Genomic DNA, 19,874 nt, shown 5'->3' on the forward strand with positions numbered 1-19,874 from the left:
CCACTTTTCAAAGCCAGTGGTACAAAATACTTTTTCATCAATAATCTTTCTAATTTCTGGTTTAAAATGTGTTGTCGCTTCCTGGCTGCTGTCATAGTGTGGCCTCAAACAAAAAAAGAAAGTACATTAGTATGTCAGAAATCACTAGATTTCAAGTGTTGCTGTTACCAAACTGTGTCGCAGGTGACGAGAGCTTGACCATTACATCTTAAAAATGCCATCTACCATTACATTCCCTTTTAAATACGCAAAGTGAATCTGTTGCAGGTTAAGCTGGGCTGCTCATGGCCAGATTCTTCCTTTTGTGTGGCTCTTCTTTCAGGTAAGAGATATTGTGGAATATTTATTTTTTCTCAGAAAGGAATAGTGTTGTAACCGTGATAGTCTAAGGGTATAAGAGAAACATAGTTTGCTGGAAGACACACTAGCTTTTGTTGCCCTCTCATTTATAGCTGGGAAAAAACAGGCACACAGTGTCTTCGTGAGGTGTCCCCCAATAAATTCAGTGTTAACCGTGGAGCAGAGGGAGAACTTGTGAACTGCTCAGTGTAGGACACAGTGGATATGAAGTGGCTTTTTAAAAAATGAGTGAGGAAGGTTATTTAATAAAAAGCATGCAACAAGATACTTGACAAGATAAAAATAATCGGATCAGGGAAAGTAACCACTGTGTAAGTGGTATTAATATGAAAAGCTCTCTGTGACATAAAAATATAGATTACTTGGCTTAGACTGAATTTTTTAATAGTCCGTGACAGTTCCTTTCTACTTGTCTTAGCATATTGAATGTACCAATGAATGAGTATGCATCTCTGTGAGCTATGTGTATGTGTGCTTAATCTTAAATAGGTGAATAGTTCTTTTGAATTCAGCGAGATATAAAATGAAGCATATGCTACACTGGGTAGAAGCCAGAGCATTTTTCACTTTGAAGGAGAGGGTCCAGTGTGAATTCCTTCTAGAGACTTTTATGAAGCCTTGAATAAGAGGTTCATGAAACAGAAACGAGTGGGGTTTTTGAATCATTTTTGCGCCAGTGTTAGCATGTTGACACTTCCTTTCTCCTGCCAAATCCTTTGGGTTTAGAGGCTAGTTCTTGAGCATACTTTGTGATGGGGGAGAACTCCACACTAAAGCAAGTATCGTAAAGTAAATGTGCAAGCCCAGCTTAATTTACTTCTATAAATTCCTGGTGGATATCATCAGCAACTAAGTTCAAACGCTAAGGGCGGCTGCGTCGTGAGGAGACTTGTGCAGGGGTGACGGTGTGGAAAGTTGTTCTAACGCGGCCGTGCTCCGAGCCCCTGCCTTCACGTGCACAGTTACACCACCGACATCTGAGGCCTTTTGTAGTCGGTGGAAAAATTTCAACTGCCTGCATTTGGATTTGGCTGAAACCCTGAGTGAGAAGAGAGCTAAGGAAATCAATTAAAGGCTTTTTAAATGCACCTAAGGGAGTTAGGTGCCGAACTCCTATTGAAATTCAATAGGATTTAGTTGCTTGGAGCCTTTGGAAAATCTCAATCTAAAATTGTAGGCCTGCAGTATTCTTTACTGGTCCCAGTGCTATTGTTCTGTGCTCTCGGCACTGATTAAGAGAAAATAGAAAAGCTTTGGCACAATCAACAGTTTTAACTCTGTCTCCTAGTAAGTGTCCCTTTTTTTCAGAACATGAACACTTACGTAAATATTATTTAATCTTAATTAAAAACATTAATAAGGGGACCTTAATGCTGTCCAGTAACTTCTTAGGATTAATTATGGGCCTCTGAAGATAGAAATGTGATACTGATATCATGGGGTTTGTTTTCCATTGCCTGTTTAATCATTTGGTGCCAAATATGCTAGATAGAGAATTGTAGCAAATGAGACGAGGCTTTTTGAAAGGAAGGAGCACCAAGTGTTCTGGCCTTAAGCATTTAAAAACCACTTACCGTTACTGTTTTTTGACTTGAAAAGTTGCAGTTTTCAAGATCTTTGGAAGTGAGGAGAATTAGGGTGAAAAAAATTTCCAATCCTAAATGGTGCTTTTGGCACTTGCTGTTGCTCAGTGTTTATATGTGTGAAAAAACATTTATCTTTTTATTTTTGATTTATACTTAATCAAACTGGCACTCTTACTTTATAGGGCTTGCTGTCTGTCTGTTTGCCTAGGCCATCTGATTCTGCTGTTCTATGTATTTTAGAAAACACAGTACAGCTTTCAGGCAAAAATCCTGCCTTTCTCAACAGAACAAAGAGGGGCCTCTCTATACAAAGTGAGTGAGATTAGAAGAAACAGTTGCCTTTGCTGCTGTTAATTTGCATACCCTGCTCGGGCTGTAGACAAGCGCTGTCCGGGGCATTTTGCAAGCCCTGATGTATCAGGTGAACAGCGTGCTGTGAAGAGGACTCTAGCTCCCTCTGAACTACGGTGTAGCCTGAGTGGCTTGGTTTTTGCATCCTACCCTTCTGTGAGTGTAAATGTAACCAATTTCTCCACATGAGAGACACACTCCTGCTTTGTTTTGACATTTTGGTGGCTGTAGAGGATATGCTGCATCCCTGTCCGTGAAGATGCTGAGCCCGTTTCTGTTGCCCACTCCAGCCCCACAGCCTCTGGCTGACAGCAAGTGCCCCGTTCGTCACTTTGCATTAGCATCAGCAGATCTATTGTCCCCTCTCCTGGCTCCTTCAGAGACCTCCTTGTCACAGCTTCAGAACAAAACTTTTGGCAGTGTCCCCGCTCCACTACTGTTGCCTGAGACTGCGAGGAGGTTGCTGTTCCACTTTGCTGTGAGCTCTGTAGCAGAGCTCTTCTGTTGCCTTGCCTCACAAATAGGTATTGGTGCTGGTTGGCATGCAATCCCTAAATCAGCTATGGGAGAGCTGCTTTCCCCGTTTAAAGGAATTCATGGGAACTTTATCATCCTTGAAGCTAGAATCTGAAAGAAGCTAGATTTGAAAGATTCAGGAGAATAATGTGGCTGATCCCTCCAATGAGGATAATGTAGTAGAGCTTGTGATATGGCAGAGATGGGTAGGAGTCATATTCCCAGTAAAACATTGGGGTGGGAGGAAATTCTTATAGTACAAGACATATGCTTATGAGGCTTAAAGTCATCCCCCTCATCAATGCCTCTTGTTTTCCTGTGCTTCTTATCTCCCTTTCCTCTTAAGGCAGCCACCTCTATGGCAGATGGAACAAGCTGTATGTCATATTTGATTGTTGGTCTTCAGTAGCCAGTCAGAAAAATGCAGTGGTATGCTTTGCCTCCTTGCTCCTAAACATGTATTTTACCTCTCTTACATTTATGGAGTTCATGGAAAAAAGTCTAAACTCAGAGTAAAGGCATTCTTATTCACAGCAGGTTTCAGATGACCTCATCTAGTCCTCCCACGTCAAATGGCTGCATGAACTTCTGTAATGCTCCATGAACAGTTACAGCTTTGAGATCTACAGGCAAAGCCTCAGGCAATACATTCTCCATGCAGATGCTTTCTCAGCCTCCAGAGACAATTTCTTTATCTGATAAATAACTGTTGTTATGAAGTCATGATCCCTTCCATGTCAGGATTTTGTTGTATTTTGTTGTTTTTTTTGTTTTGTTTTGTTTCAGTTTGGGTGTTTTTTTGTTTTGTTTGTTTGTTTGTTTGTTTTTTTCCAAGCTATTAATTTGTCTAATTGCTTTTAAACATCTCCTTCAGCTAAATTTAGGGACTCTGTCCTTCCTTTTGGAGTTGCTACTGCACTTTACCTGACAGTGTGGATTTTGGATGCCTCCCAACATTGGATTGTAGCTCTTCCAATCCAGTGGGGGTGGAGTAGTAACGGAAGGGATTTTCAAGATGCATTTATTAGCAAAATAAACAAAATGTTAATTTTGCTAATATGCTTGTGTGTATTTGTTTTCATAGATATGACTCTCTAGTCACACAGCTGAAGAAATCTGGTTCCTCCTTCAACTCAGTCACAGTCCTTTTCATTAATAACTTTTCCCTGTTGTCCTCCAGTGGAAGGGATTTTCTTGTTCTTGTGTCTAATGGCATCCTGAAGTTTGTCAAGGCAATAGTTAAAATGTCCTTGCTCATAGCAGGTCCATCTCTTCAGTGTAAGTCAAACCTAATACATGGGCTTTTCATTACAGCTGTTCTTTGAGCCTTTCTCTGTGTGGGTTTATTACAAAACTGTGATTAATCCACGGGAGCTGTGGAGATAGGGGCTGTAAAAACAGATAGCATGGGTATGTTTGTCAGGGGACTGTATTTTTATGTATCCTGCCTAAGTTCCTTGATCTGGTGATGAGAGCTGTACTTTAGCCAGGTGATTAAGTTATGACATATCTGTCTCAGGCTGAGGATAATTTTATGTTTTGATGGCTCTTTCATTATACTTGAAGCAATTCCCAAAGCTGCTCATGTAGTACCCACTCAACTCAAAGGAACTTCCGTTTCCCTGTCAAAACTGGTAAAGTGAGTAGTGAGATGCACTGAAAAATCTGTCGTGAGACTTGCGAAATGGATCCCACATGCTGACCACACTCCTGCACCAATGCACCAGTGCAGGCACAAGCTCCTTTACTGGTCTTTATGAGATATATTTAATTCCTGGGCACCTGCTGAATGGCAGCCTGCAGATCTAGTGTAGTTTCACCAGGCACTGTACCACAGCAGAAATGCTCAAAGCTTGTTACGCTAGTTTTATCTACCCGTTCCTTTTAGTTGAAAGTGTGAATTTACATGTGAGAAGTTGCTCGCAGCTGGAGAGTAGAGTTCTTCAAGAAAAGCAATCTACATGTGTATCTCATGTTCATTTTTTCTACCTTTTCATCCAGAGTTAATCTGGTACTTGGCTGTGTTGGGATTATGTGGCTGAGAGGGTGTGAAGATGGCATTAAGCATATGCCTGGCCTAAGCAGGAAGGATGGCAGAAGTGAGAGTATCATGTGCAAATCCAATAATTAAAAGGGAAAAAAGTCTCCCCTCTTAAGCAGGAGGGCTCCTGTATGCCCGCAGTATGAAGGTACACTACTGCCACATCCCAGAGGGCTCTTTCTACCACGTCAGTGAAAGTTTTTTACCTCAGTGTTGTATTTCTGTTTTCACCTTGTAGAAAAGAGATCACAGTTAAGTTACATAGGGTTGAGTGGGTACTTGCACAGTGTGGTTCTTGTGTGTCTGTAACTTTAACCAGGAAAACTCCTCCACTGAGCTTTAATCCTCACTCCCACTAGTGTTTTGCAGGCAGTTATTTTCTCTGTATTTTAATTTTTCACTTGTAGCGAATGTGGTTTTGTTTCTCATTTCACTCATTGTTACATCCTCTCTCTCTGCTCAGCACTTTATCTTTCTGTTTTCCTTTATCAGCTTCTCAAAGCCATGTTTCAGTGTAGCTGATTCATTGTCAGAAGCGCAAATTTTTATACAGTGCACTTATTACATAGGTGTTAAGCGGGCAACTAGGAGAAAGTATTGAAGAAACAGTGGAACAATTAAATCTGTAGTGCAACTCAGATTTGCTGAAGTTCTCAGGTGTGAGGCATTGCTGCTCTCTGCCAGGGAACTCGTATTAAATGGAATTAGCCCTAGTTACTACCAGCATAAAAGAGTGAAGGATCAGGTTGGCATCCTTCTAGTTGATGTAAAGTTTTGTGTTAGGCTGTTCATCAGGAAAATTTAGACAGTATTTTAGCAGCTAAGGCAGGCATAATTTTCTAATGTAATTTTTCCTTGTTGTCTGCAAGTTTTTGGCTGCTAATACAAGTGTGTACCAACAGGAATTCATCAGCCTCCCCCACTCCCAGGAGACTACTTATTGGACTTATGCAACGCAAGATATTAAACCCACTTTTGTCTGTCACATAGCCACGGGCAGGGGAGGGGGAATTTGCCAGTTGCTAATGGATACCTGGAGTTTTTGTGTATGACCATGAAGAACAGCTTGTGCACTTTCACCCCCTATGTTCCCTGAATAACTTGGGTCTCATTTAGGTCAATAAGCCTTTATCAAAACGTCAGGAGTGAAAAATGTGTCTTGGTGTAAGCCGACTGGTCGTTCCCTCCAGTCACCGGAGTCTATAGGACAATCAATGTTCTCTAAGCTTGTCTGCATGTCACGCAAAGAGCTGGATGACAGTAACCATTGACTGCGTGTCTGTCGCATTGTCTTTGGGACAGCCCCCATTTGCATACTTGCCGGTGTGCCTGTTATCCACTGAACCATGGAGGGCCTTGAAAAAACATACGCGCACAACTCCGATGCAAATTTCCTATGCAGAGAATACACGCTTCTTTAAAGCACAATCCAGGCTTTCACTTCCTACCTTCTTGCTATAAAACTGAAACTGTGATCCTGCCAAAGCAATGGTGCCTGCTCAGAGTGCTGTTTGTGGTTTCATTGTGCTAAAACATTAACTTTTCTCTAGGTTTTTCTTTGCCTACCAAGATAATTTTTTTATCGTTCTTTTGCTTTTGGTAGTTGCTTTGGGGGATGTCTGAACAGTATGATCTGTGCTATCACATATGATGTGAGGCCACACATCCCTTCCTCAAATCAGTTACCTTGAATGAAGGACAGGTTTTGCTCCCTGTATGGTTGCTCTTGTCTTTTGTTAAGGAAGTTTCCTCTGTGGTAGTGATGAAAGGAGACATACTAACCTTCTGCATAGAGAAGAGTACTTGGATATTGGGAGTTTATTGACCATGTCTGTAAAATGAATACAATCACCTGCTCAGAAAAGGTGGCCTCTGGTGCTTTAATTTACCGTGACAATTCAATAGCACCTCATATAAAGCAGGGTTCATAATTTTGCCATTCACTGTAGGTTCATAAATGAGATTGTCCAACTTCACCTAAAGGGAAAAAGCTTGCGTTTAAAGCTTCTGTCATAAGGCACAGGCTTTCCTTAAAGTGTCTGCTGCAGATGCTGTTTCTTTAGATTTATGATGTTGACTATGACTATTTTATTGAAACATATGTAATAATAGTCCAATTAAAAAAAAAAAAAAAAAGTGAATGGTTCTGGTAGATCCTTTCAGAATGAAGCTGTAGAAGAGATTCTTGGCTGGGTTGAAGGGTCTGAACTTCATGTTTGTTACAACCAGTGATCTGGACAATTTCATGTCTTGAAAATCTTAACTGGAATACGAGTGATTATAAACAATTGTGGTAGCTGTTCTGCTGCATCTGACATCTTGCACAGGTTACAAGAATGTCAAAACTAAGGAAGAGAGTCCTGGCTAATGTTCTGCTTTTCTAGAAGTGTCACAGAGTCAAACTTCAACACTGTAGTGCCCTGAGATGAACAGTTTGTTATGCCATCAAGAGACTGGCGTCTTAGAGCCACAAAAAGATTACAGCAAAGCCAACTGATTTGTAACATTTTTTCCAGTCTTTTTGCTGTATACAGACCTATTATTTTATTCCATATTCAGGGCAATGTCCCATGAATTTTTGAAGATAATAATATGACTCTCATTCATCTTGACCGGACTGGGGTTGTAGCCTGGTTATTTCAGTTAATTTAGAAAATAATCATAGGTGCCATCTTGAGTCCCATTTGCTAATCTGTTATGAAAAACAGCAGTGAACCCTGCAGAAATATGAGGAGGCTGGGCAAAATGTTCAGCAGCATGTTGTCTTCTCTGCAGTTGCTCTTTATATTAAATCACACTATGGAATAAGCAGCTCTTTCTCTTAACCTGCATTATCCTATGTAACTGTAATACCTTATGTTTAGTTCCTCTGCCTTACTCTTTCCATATGCCACGTGTTATGTGTTTTCAATTACAAGCCACTGTTACCGTTCCAATTAGTAGATTTTGCTGTTGGCTTTGATGGAGAACGTGACCAGTTATTAATTAAGTTGGCCAGTAAGGAAGCATTGCAGCTCCCTGCTACTCGAGGAAGCTGCTGAATGTGCCATGCTCAGCCAGTCTGTAGAAAAGCAAGGTTTATCTGCACGCTGACTCAGTTCCAAATACAACATAACCATACCTCTGCCTACAAGAATGTCAGATGTCTTTGACATCTCTCACTTTGAAGGCATTTCCAAAGCCTTATCTTCATGTAGGTCTGTGGTTAACACGTAGCTCGATAGCAGCAGTGCCTCAGGACTAGACCTCTGTTTCTGCTGAAGTCTCCAGTTTTTGACAAGAGGATGGGAAAATGTGCTTGAGATCTCACTATGTTTTCAGTGCACCTGGAGACTGACATATTGGTAATGGTTACTAGAAATCTTTCTTCAATCCATGTGAGATTAAAGGAAGACTGAAAAAGTATAAATAAGTGGGAGGTTAAGCTGATACGGTAAATGGAATGTGAAACACAGCTCTTCCCGAAATTAAATACGCTAGCAAAATACTCATCTTCTGAAAACAGCCTCTGCTTGTTTTCTTTGGCTCAGTCAGGAAACCTTTTGTTTGGATTAGACCAAGTGAATAGCACAGAATGGTTTTCAGTTTTCGTACATGTAGACAAGCCAAACTGCATGCAATTAAAGTATTTAAACTTGCTCTTAATCTTTTCTTTCTTTATTCTTACAGGAGTTTTTTGTGTTACTTTAGATCATTTTGGTATAGTTGACATTTTTTTCACCTTCCAAATTTTACATTTTATTTTAGCACTTCCTAATGCATTCTGAAAAAAGATGAAAGATATACAGTAGAGAATTAACCTAGTTCCCTGTCTGTTTCTTTTAGGAAATTGTATTAGTGGTATTCTTTGGAACAGAATACGTGGTTCGGTTATGGTCAGCAGGATGCCGCAGTAAATATGTTGGAATATGGGGCAGGCTTCGTTTTGCTAGGAAGCCTATTTCAATCATTGGTGAGTATGCACAGCTTGCAAAGTTGACATAAACAATGAGTAAAACTTGTCCTTGAAAGTTTTGAGAAGTGCGATTTCTGCAGTAGTTGAAGCCAAGTTAGAGCAAGAGCTCTTGTCATTAACGTAGATCTGAATTTCCTTTCAGGAATTCATGGCACTGTCATTTGAGAACAAATGTAGCTTGGTTTGTTTTTCCAGAAGAGCAGAGTGTTTTCTTTTCACAAGTGATCTGAAGCTTTGCCAGAAATAAGTCTTGGCCATAGTCCTGTCTCCTGTGACCTGAGGCTCCCAGACACCATACAATAGCTACAACTGTATTTTTTTAAAACATACTGAAGGGCCCCCCTTTTTTTTTTTTTTTTTTTTTTTCTTTTCCCATCAGCCATTTGAATAATTATGAGTTTAGTTTGCACTCTAATTGAGCTACGTACTGCATGGCGGAGCATGATAGATGCACTGTAGTTACTTTGTGTATCTATTGGATTAAGATATGGTTTTGAGTGATGCATTTGGAACTGGGCACCTGGCTTCTTTTGATATACGCTGCAGTTGGCTTTCTAATGTGACTTCACTGTTCTTAGAAATTACATTCATATATTCCATATATGTCACAAACATTTTATTTTGTTTTTTTTAGAATGCTTGTCATGAATTTAACAGTTTCAAAGATATATACTAATCCAAAGTCAGTCTGTATTTTGTTGTCCAATACTGAGAGAACTGTGTAAAGACCGAAGCACTTAAAATATAAACAGATTAAACAAAACAGATTTTGGAAGAGGAGTATTGTTATAGAAGCATAGTAATTCTTGTTCTATGACATAATTTTTTCCACTACTCAGAAACATTATTTGTTGTTGGGTAGAGGATATAGTTTTTCATAAACTCTCTACAATTTTGCTGAATATAAATCACAAAATTTTGTACCTGGGTATTTCTACAATCATAAAATACTTTAGTTTAACTTCTCTGTGCATATATATGAATAACAACTGGTATCTCAGGTGTGACTGCAACTATAAAATGGCTTTGCCTGCATCTTTGCTCTCTGTCCACAATCCATTTCTCTTGAGACCTAGAACACTAGGGGTTCTGAAACATCATCCAGTTTATTTCAGCTTGGAAAGCAAAACAAAGTTCCACTTTCTCAGATATGTATCAAGAACTATTTCATTCTCCAAAATACAGAGTTCCTTTCCAAAATGAACTAGGCCTGAGGCACAGAGATTTAGGGTACTGTCCTAGGGTAATGACTGACTTAAACTAAATTAGACTCATATGCTAATTCCAATTTTCTCTCACTTTTAGACCTGGACAGATGAAATAACAGTAAGGCAATTGTCTTATATATGAAATAAACCCCAAACCCTCTGTCCATGACTAAAATACTCTCTAAAACAACAGAGAAAATAAGATACACAGAAGAGGTAGTAGGTAGAAACTGCTGGAATTCCTTATGTGTTATAGCTAATAAGGATTCCAGGCTGCTGAGGCTGCTTTACAGTAATTCCTATCACTTGTCATTCATCTAGAATGTGGCCACCTTGGACCCATCCCAGTAAAACCTTCCTATCATATCACACATAATTATATTTTCTTTATATGTTACAATAGCGATGCCTTGATGTACAAATGAAAGTCTTAGTTTGGGGTGACTGCTCAAATTGTTAAAGTAATATTGGCACTGGTTCAACTAATAGTCTTACAGAAGTATTGGAAGATGCTGCTAACTATTGTTTTCAACTGCCTTTTATTTTCCAGATTTAATTGTAGTTGTTGCTTCCATGATAGTTCTTTGTGTGGGCTCTAAAGGTCAAGTCTTTGCAACCTCAGCTATCAGGTAATTATATGAATTAAAAGCAAATAGTGCTGTCTGAGTAAGGTGGGCTTTTTTTTTACCTCCTGTTTCAATTCCTGCAGAAGAAAATGAGTCACTGCTCAGAGTCATGCAACACAGCAGATCACCAGTCATGTATGAGTGTGACACAGTGATCCTAGGGGAAATCAAATGTTGTGTGTGTTGTCTGGTCGCAATGCCATTATGTCTGGTGGGGATAGAGCTGCACATACCCCTGCCCCTTCTCCCAACTACGTGGGTTCTGCCTAAATCCTGTTTTAGGTTCTTGGATCCGTTTTTTAGCAATTCTTTCATACTTCATGTCTCTAATGTCTTCAAGCTGCTTCTTCATAAAACGCTTGGGGTTAGTGGTTGTGAATTCTTGACGGACTGAATCCACCTTGTGCTCAGGAAGGTCACACTACTTGGCTTTCTTAAATGAAAGGGTACCCGGCAGAGTGCTGTGCGCTAGCTGCAGCGATGCTCTGGGATTGCAGTGACTCATAAAAAGAATATTTAAAAATCTTTAGTTAGCTGTTTCTGTATGTTGTTTCCCATCCTGGTGAGCAGGTCACGTATGAGTTGATGAATGTGATTTCTAGAGCAATCACAGTTTGTGTCCAAAATTCCTGATTCCTTGAGTTATCCTTGCTAGCCATGTGTACAAAGGTCTGTCCTCCTCTTGTGCCGTCTCCCCATGCTGTCTTCATAACAAACAAAGTGAAAGATGGGTAATTGGAACGAAAAGAGACATGCTGTTAAGTCTGACATAAAATACTATGTGTCTGTCTTGAAAGAGTCCTTTAGAAGAGACAGGCTTACCCTCTCCACCTCTCTTTCTTCTCTTGTATCTTTAGTCCCTTCATTCATTTAAAAATTGTGTTCCAGGGGCATCCGTTTTCTGCAGATTTTACGAATGCTGCATGTTGACCGTCAGGGTGGTACATGGAGACTGTTGGGATCAGTAGTGTTCATACACAGACAAGTAAGTTTGAGTACTCTGAGGAATGGCATAATAATTGTTGCAAAAGTCCTTATATTCAGAATAGCATGTATGCAGATATGCTGATGATATCAAATATATTTAGTGTGGAGCCAGGCAGTCATTTATTTATAACCAACTATGGTCATCCTGCCTTATTCAAGGGACAAAAATTTCCTAAAAGATCAAAAATACTCACCTCCACTTTGTCAAACTTTGGACTTGTAGTTGGACAAAACCACAGAAAATGAGGCTTCTGAAAAGCAGTTTGAATATTTCTGAAAATGTGCATGTAAACTCCAAAGTTGTTTTCAATTTGGCACTGTCTAAAAAAATTACCCAACTACTTTTTGGTGACCAAAAGGTTAATGAGTCATGCTTGCAAGTGAGGAGGTTGTTCTGACTCTGTGTTTGAAATGTGCGTGCTGGGCCAAGTCAGCAGCTGTGGTGTAAATTCTTTCACCATTGAGCTCAGTGGATTTTTGATAATTTGCACAGCCAAGAGTCAGTGTCAATGTTTATTGATTGCTGAAATTACATTCTTCTGTTTCAATTATCTTTTAAAAACCATCAGTGATAGACAATGTAAGTATGTCAATAATATCATAATGCCATAATTTTGATTCTCTTTGCAGGAACTGATAACTACACTCTACATTGGATTTCTGGGCCTGATTTTTTCCTCTTATTTTGTGTACCTGGCTGAAAAAGATGCTGTAAATGATTCTGGAGAAACAGAGTTTGGCAGCTATGCGGATGCCCTGTGGTGGGGAGTAGTAAGTATAGCGATTTCATATGTACTAAAAGTAGTTACCACCTTCAAATGTGTAGTAAAGTTCAAGCAAGCATGGAGTAGGAACAGCACTTTGAAATGGCCTCTTATTGCTTCAATACACTTTCTGGTTTTATAGTTCTGTGAAACTAAGAAAATACTGTAGATAATCAGTAGTTTTATTTGGTGTTCTTAGTGTTAAGCGATGTGAAGAGATCAAATTATGTATAGAAGATGTAGAAACAGCTATTCTTATTTCTTTATCCTGTTTTCCCTTCTGTTACAGTGATTAATTCTTGCTACCTTTCTCTATGGGTAGGGTACAACCTTCTAAGGTGGTAAGCATCTTGCTAAGTCAGGTCTAGTGTTCTGGGGCGTTTGTTGTGTGTGTGTTTGAGTTTGTTTTTTTTTTTTGTCCCTTTTTATTCTTTTAAACAGATACCTAAGGTTTGCAATTCCACCTGGGACAGTAATTCCCTGTTTGTTCAGAATGGACTAATTCAAGAATGAGGAGCATCTGAGATACCTGAGAAATCCAGATGCAGGACTGTTTTAAAATTATTATATTTCTTTGGAGCCCACTTAGTATTTTTATGTGGCATTCGTCTGTGCTATGTCGACATAGCATCTTGCTCAGAGATTTCTTAGGTTTCTCTTAAGGTGCTGCCACACTTGGTTGTAGATGTATCTTTAGTTCTGCTGATAAAGTTCTGTTTTCTTGCTGTTGCTAGTGACAGTTGTCTCTATTTTTGTTTATTATGTGTATTTACTAGTTCGGCAGCTCTATTCTGGGATTATTTTTTAATAAATGTTTTAATTTTGTTGCTTCTGCTAGTAACAATTCCCACTTTCTTTTCTTGCATGATATGCAAAGATTAGGTTGGCTGCTGTCTTCTGGGATTTCCCGTCTGTAATTGCTTCCCTTTCCTTTTCCTATTACAGTTCAAAGAAAGGTACTTTTTGGAAGCTGTTTTTCCTTATCGCTAGCATTCAAGCAATGACTTGGGTTTTATCTGCTTTAATTGTATGTAGCTCAACAAAACAAACCATGATCATTAAGTGCTAGAGATCTTTAAAATGCATAGGCATCACTAATGATTTTGTGTTTGCATTTTCAAAATGTACCGATCTTCTGGAGTCCTCTCTTTGCTGTTTTAAGTCAAAAGGCAGTTTATTTCTTTGTTAAAAATTAGACTACTAGTCCTATTGTTCTCGTACATAAGACTTACTAATGCCTTCATTTCACTAATAAAACTTGTATTTTTTAAGAAATGTTTTTCAAAAACCTCTGCGTGTCTGTGCTTACACAGTCTTCTCTCTACAAACAGTACCACTTGCTGTTTCAGGAAGGAAAGGCCTACTGACGGGCAAGGGTGCTGTAGGTCTCCTGGTGCTGAAATGTGTACGTAGCCTTCTTTGAATACAACAGGTTTTATTTAGGTTGCTGCTAGGATCTGCTGCAGAACTCTTTCCTCTTGCTGTCTGCCATGGTTAAATACAGCCCCTCTTAGGATCAGAAGCCTTGCTGTGTAGCACGAGGAAGCAGCTTTCTGGCGAGTAGCGCTTTCAGAACTTTGGTGTCATCACGGCGTTTTTGTTTGCCAGTGCAGCGGTCAGATGACTTGGTAATTAACAGTGGCAGATGTAGCTGCATTTAAAAACACATGCTGTCATTGGCATTAAAAATTGAGTATGTGACAGACCAGACTGGCTTACTGAAAAGACAGGAAAACCTTCCATAGAAGCAGTATGATCTGTCAGGATATTGAAATATTCTCCTTTCAGGGAATTACTACTCAGTTAATAGACAGGCCTGTTATTTTGACTTTCTAATTACAATAAACTTATTTAACCAATAGGTTTAATTAGGATAATATCCTTTCTCTGTTATAACTTCTGTTATGTTGCAGCATGCAGCATTCAATGAACCCATCATGTAATTTCTTTAATATTAAAATAGAATTCGGTGTCCTTGGTCTGCTCTAAATGCAGATGCTACACTTCTGCTAACTTCTAAAAGGCTTTAGCAAAACAAAACTGAAATGGATTCAGGTCTATCCATTTCTGATGTCTCGATACTGTAATATTCTTCATGCTTTCTGCTAGGAAAAAGCCCTGTAGTTAGGACAGTAACTGGGAGGTCATTAAGTATCGGGGATGCTTCCTAATGAAGGTCTCAGACTGGTACAAAAACCTTCTCAAAGTGTTAGATCTCAAACGTTTTTGTTATGTTTTAGCCAGAACTTTAAGAATTGCTTGAACCATAAATTCCAGTTAGTGAAACCTGTCTCAGTCTGTTTTGAACCGAAACGCAGAAGAGGATAATTCACAGCTCCAGTCCTGAACACCATCACGGATATGTGATCTGTCTGGCAACGTAACTCATCTCGCTTCTTTGAAAGTGCACTTACCTAATGCAGGAGAGAAAACTTCTAACAGAAAAGGACTTGATAATGTTTTCACACCCCCTTTCTCACTCTACACCATGGCACTTTTTTTTCCTATCTCAGCATGTGTCTACCCTGCTAAGCAAGACGTTTGGGTAGTGGCAACAGAATGTGTAACATCGCATAAAATAAACCATACAAAAGGTTGGTGTTGCCACGACTAAACTGCATCTGGGATTGGGTACTTTTATATTATTGTGCTTTGCTGACTGTAGACATACCCATAGGGTGCATAACTTTCAATTAAGTGTTCATCATTGTCATTGTTGGTATTTATAACTCTATATTGCTTTTCCACTTCCATATGTAAATTGGCCTCCTGGGCTTTGTTTGAATTTCCTTGAGAACTCTGGGCTGTAGCAATTCGCCACTCCGGTTTATGGGCTTCTTGGAGAAACCTGAGGCTACCTTGTGGCATAGAGAAAAGATTTTTCTGTATTACTGCTGGGTTTGAATGCAGCACACACTGTATATGTAATTCTGCTGATGGATGCTTATCTCCATGTCTTTCAAAAGACAAGTTTAATATTTAAAAGTAAAATACAAGTAACATGATGTATCTTTCAGCTCCCCAGTGCCAGTCTTCAAAATTAGTCTGCTTATGTTGTCCTTCATGTCCAGACTAACAGTCGTAAAAACATAGTATAGATTCTGGACAATAAAACCAAGAATTAAAAAAAAAAAAAAAAAAAATTAATAAGATGCTAAATGTTCTCACGAGATCTGTCAAAGATGACCATCTTTGATTGATTCCCCCATCAGGGAATGTTACCAGCTCACTGTCTTTTTTTTTGGTGTTTTTTTGTTTGTTTGGGGGCTTTTTTGGTTGTTCCCCACCCCACCCTCCACCCCACCCTCCACCCCCTCTTAAATACAGTCATGCCTCAGGCAGACTGAGGGGAGCTCTCCTTTTGATATCCACTGAATGATACACAATCTCCAACCTCCACATCTGAACAAACATCCTTCAGGAAAACCATTATGTGGATTGTACTAACTGTCTCTTTGATCATGAACACCATTTGCCACAAGCAATTATTGAATATATGGATGTTCCACTGTGCCTGTTCCTTTGAATTGCCTTGAATTGGATTGAGCAATTGTCTGCAAGTACCAGCTTTAGTTAAGAGTTTCTCATTCCTTTAGTTTATCGATATATGCTTTCTCACCAAGGACTGAATTCGACAAAACATTGATAAGTTTGCTTACTTCTAAGCAGACATAAATTCATGTTCCTATTTAGCAAAGCCTATCAGTATGTGCCTAATGTAAATGGAAAGCTAAAATTGTGGGAAAGCTTTGCTGAAAGTTTGCAGGAAATACCACTTGAAACTACACGTGTCTAGAACATTTTGTAAATTAGAACAGATCTGATTTAATTTATAAATAGTTGAACATAAATATTGAAAAGTTGCTACATAAAAGGGATCTTGTGTTATTCAGAACTCTTTTTTTCCCCCCTTCTAAATTAAAAAAGCTGTTGAGGACAATGTTAGGCATAAAGCGACACTTCATTTTTATTCTTTTTGTGGTTTACAAGTCAAGAATACCAACCATAGGCCTGTTATCCCTTTTTTTTTTTTTTTTTTCCCTAGTTTTTGGGATGGAGTGCTTGGGGCTTTTGGGGTGGGGGGGAGGAGGAGGATTTGGTTATTTTAAGAATTTCTGGAGAGGGGGTCGGAAGATGTAAGGGTTAGTATTTTAAAATTCTTTTTGCATGCAATCTGTGCATCTTGCAGCTCCTGTGTTTGCAACTGGATATGTAGTTCCATTTCATTTCATATCCTAGGTTATTAGAAGTGTTTCAGTGTCTTTTTATGTACTTCAACTGCATTGCGAATGACGGTGTGAGCCTGCAATGATAATGAGTTTGAAATTATAAGAAAAAGAATCCAAACATCCCTTTAAATGTTCGTAATAGTAGTGACGAGGAAGTCCTTTCTTCACCTTTGGATTACAATTTAATTCCAATGTTTCAAAAAATGTGTCTCCTGTAGACCATAGTCTCTTAACTTGTTCATCTGAAGGATGTAACTTGAATCTTCTCAGGGTGCTGAAATGTACACAGAGGTGATTTGGAGCAAAGTGGAAATGCTGTTGTGTGAATCCATTCTTATCACTAACATCCTTATATGCACAAGGAAAAAAATATTGTGTAGAAAAGAATTCAAAATATCAAACGATCACTAGGGTTTGTGTTTGTTTGTTTTTTGTTTGTTTTTTTTTTTTTTCTTTATACAGATTGCATATTTCACAGTAAAAAAAGCATGAGTGTCTAATCGGTTTGCGCTTGTGCATGGATTTCAGCAACTTGGAAAGATTCTACTTTATATTCAACTTGCACGAATGCAGTTGACCAAGTAAGATGTCAAGCAGTAGAAAGGCTTCTAATGTGCTCATTACACCTCAGCATACAGGAGAGCGTTCAAACCATTTTGCAATTTACTGTATTTCAATTGCAAAGACATCAGGGAGCTGGTCAGCGTTTCTGGTGTATTGCTGGATGTTGTTCTTGTATCACTTGATTTAATCAAGATGGGCATTGTGAGTGGGTCAGAAACTTCTGAGTGGTATTTGGTATGCAAAACTCATCTAGTGCAATTGATTTTGAAGTTGCAGTGCTGCAAATTTAGAAACAAGGTAGTTAAGTTATTTTCTATAAGGCCACTTGCCCTTATTTGCTTCAATGCTTGGATTTTTTAATCTTTTAGCTTATGTTTGATCCCTCACTCCTGTGTTGTCTGCCTTTTTAATACCTCTGCGTTATGCGTTCTTGTATTTTCTAGCTGTTTAACTATCCAAATTTTTGCAAGGCACACAGCAGGAATTTCATCAGCATTGTAACTCACCTGATTTGTCTGCTGTGCTCACTATAGCCTGATAGCCTTGAATAAAATCCCTTCCCTATTCAGTGCTGATGAACATGACTATTTCTTCTTGCTGGGTGGATTTTTGCTTCATATTTCCGCCTTCATTGATGCATGTTTAACAGGAACAAGATTAGTCTTAATACCAAAGCCTGTGGTGATGTACATCAGATCAAAGTTCTGAAATAGACAATGGATGAATATGATTTTGTTCCTAATTAAAACAATTAGCTTTACAAGCTGCTTTTCAATGAAAATTTAATGTGTGAGCTCTTGTATCAATTTGACTTCATTATGCCAACATACTTACTATGCTAGAGTAGAAGTTGAGTCAGTATTTCCATTATAAGATCCTATTTTACAACTGTAAATTTAGTATTGTACTCTTTAGGGGGTTGTAATCTGGCTGTAAAAAATCGTTTAGGGTAGGAACTTGGCATGTAAGGTTTCAACAGGATATATCTTGGGGAATAAAGAAAACATAATTTTGTAATACAATGCATTTGTAGATGGATTAGAGTCAGGAGAGCAGAGAAAAATGTTAACTTAAACACACACATTGATTTGCAACCCAATTTGCAAATTTTTTTTTTTTTTTAAAAAAAAAAAAACCTCCTAAACAAACAGAAGAGAAAATACTTTTCTTGTGTCACTGATGCTTCATATAGACCAATTCAGAAGGGATGGGCAGAGGCGGTGGTGGGAAAGGGAAGACAAATATGTCGTAGCTGTATATTAATTTTTCTTCAGTTATACTTCAGTCAGCTTGAAAGTACCTATTTCTTTTCACATTTCTAGCTAATGTCTGTATTTCAACATGTTAAGATTGTAACAGAATCGTTGATAAAACTTTTCAATGGCAAGTATTTGTAAATCTTTTAAAAAACTGAGGCATCAACCACTATCTTCTCTCATAATCTTTTATGTAAGAAGGTATTGGAGGCCATTATTTTTCCCATCATTTTATTTCCTTTTTTATACCATCTTTTTTGAACAGGAAATTGTAATAAGAAATTAGGATTTAAATTTATTTTTTAAAACTGACCCTCCTACCTTATGTAGATAAGGAGGTAACACCATCCTTTCAGTTCCGCATCAGGCCCCGAATTAAGGTTGTATTTCAACAGTTATTTCAGGAATACAGGCAAAGGTACTTGGATACTTCCCTTACTAATAATTCAGATGCTTTTGTAGGATATGAAACAGTTTGGGAAATAAGCCACATTTTAAAAACTCGCATTAGATGCTAATACTTTAATGCTTTGAGTATCAGCAACTTGCGATAAGCTTTTGTCATCACCACCTCAAGCAGGGAGAGCTGTCCCCGTGTTGTGTGTTTGACAGACGTGTAGCGATGCTGCTGAGGAGGTGGCAGGTTTGAGCAGGGCCGGCTGGCTTCTCGTGTTCCTGAGGTACAGCTCGGGTCAGAACTGGCATCCCCAGGATTTCCCTCTGGTGCCTCATCTTTTAGCAGGAACGGACAATTATTAAAGCGGCCGACAGCCACGCTTCTCCTGAAGCGCCTGTCGTGACCTTTTGTTTCCCCAAACCCGGGTTCTCCCGCCCTTCACCCCTTAACAGATCTCTGTAAATCTGCCCTCCCTGCGTTCTGCAGCCGCCGGGCAGATGTTACCCCAGGCCGCAGAGCCGGGGCAGCTGCGGCACAGGGTGGGCCCGGCCCGGGTGCGCCATTGCCTGGGACTAACCCCCGCTGTGCCCCGGGCAGCCGAGGCCCCGTGCTGTCGGAATAAAATCTGAGCGGCCGGCAACAGAGGTATGCTTCAACGGCTTGCGAGCTTCACGTCGTTTCACATGCTCTCATTTGGTTAGCTCCCTTCAAAGTCACAGATAAAAATCTCTCTAATTTCCAAATTCAGCAATGGCTTGTGACATAGGTGAATTTAAATTGCTCTCAGATGCCAAATGTATCCTTCTGCTTCAAACAAATCCATTCTTCCCTTGAGCTCATGCAAATAATGACTTATTAAGCCTTGTTATGCTACATCACTGTGGTGGTAATTTTTACTTCAGCATTTTGAAAACCAGATTCAACAGATGTTTCCTGCGTGTGTGCATTAAATTATCTGCTCTTGCTCTTGATGTATTATATGAATTAGTGAGTCGTTAGACTATATTTTCAGGACCTTTACAGCATGGAAAATT

The 19,874-nt window shown here is 39.2% G+C and overlaps 1 protein-coding gene across 2 annotated transcripts in view; it reads left to right on the top strand.

The window, feature by feature from the left end:
- KCNQ1 (potassium voltage-gated channel subfamily Q member 1) overlaps positions 1–19,874 on the top strand; it is a 357,709-nt gene that overhangs the window by 84,636 nt on the left and 253,199 nt on the right. For both annotated transcript variants that reach the window (XM_042785622.1, XM_032984887.2), the window contains exons 3-6: positions 8,680–8,806; positions 10,568–10,646; positions 11,532–11,628; positions 12,261–12,401. In XM_042785622.1, the coding sequence (XP_042641556.1) occupies positions 8,680–8,806; positions 10,568–10,646; positions 11,532–11,628; positions 12,261–12,401 (444 nt within the window). The remainder of the gene's footprint in view (positions 1–8,679; positions 8,807–10,567; positions 10,647–11,531; positions 11,629–12,260; positions 12,402–19,874) is intronic.

Source organism: Tyto alba, unplaced genomic scaffold (genome assembly GCF_018691265.1).
Source record: "Tyto alba isolate M040663 unplaced genomic scaffold, T.alba_DEE_v4.0 Super-Scaffold_8, whole genome shotgun sequence".
Classification (NCBI taxonomy): Eukaryota; Metazoa; Chordata; class Aves; order Strigiformes; family Tytonidae; genus Tyto; species Tyto alba.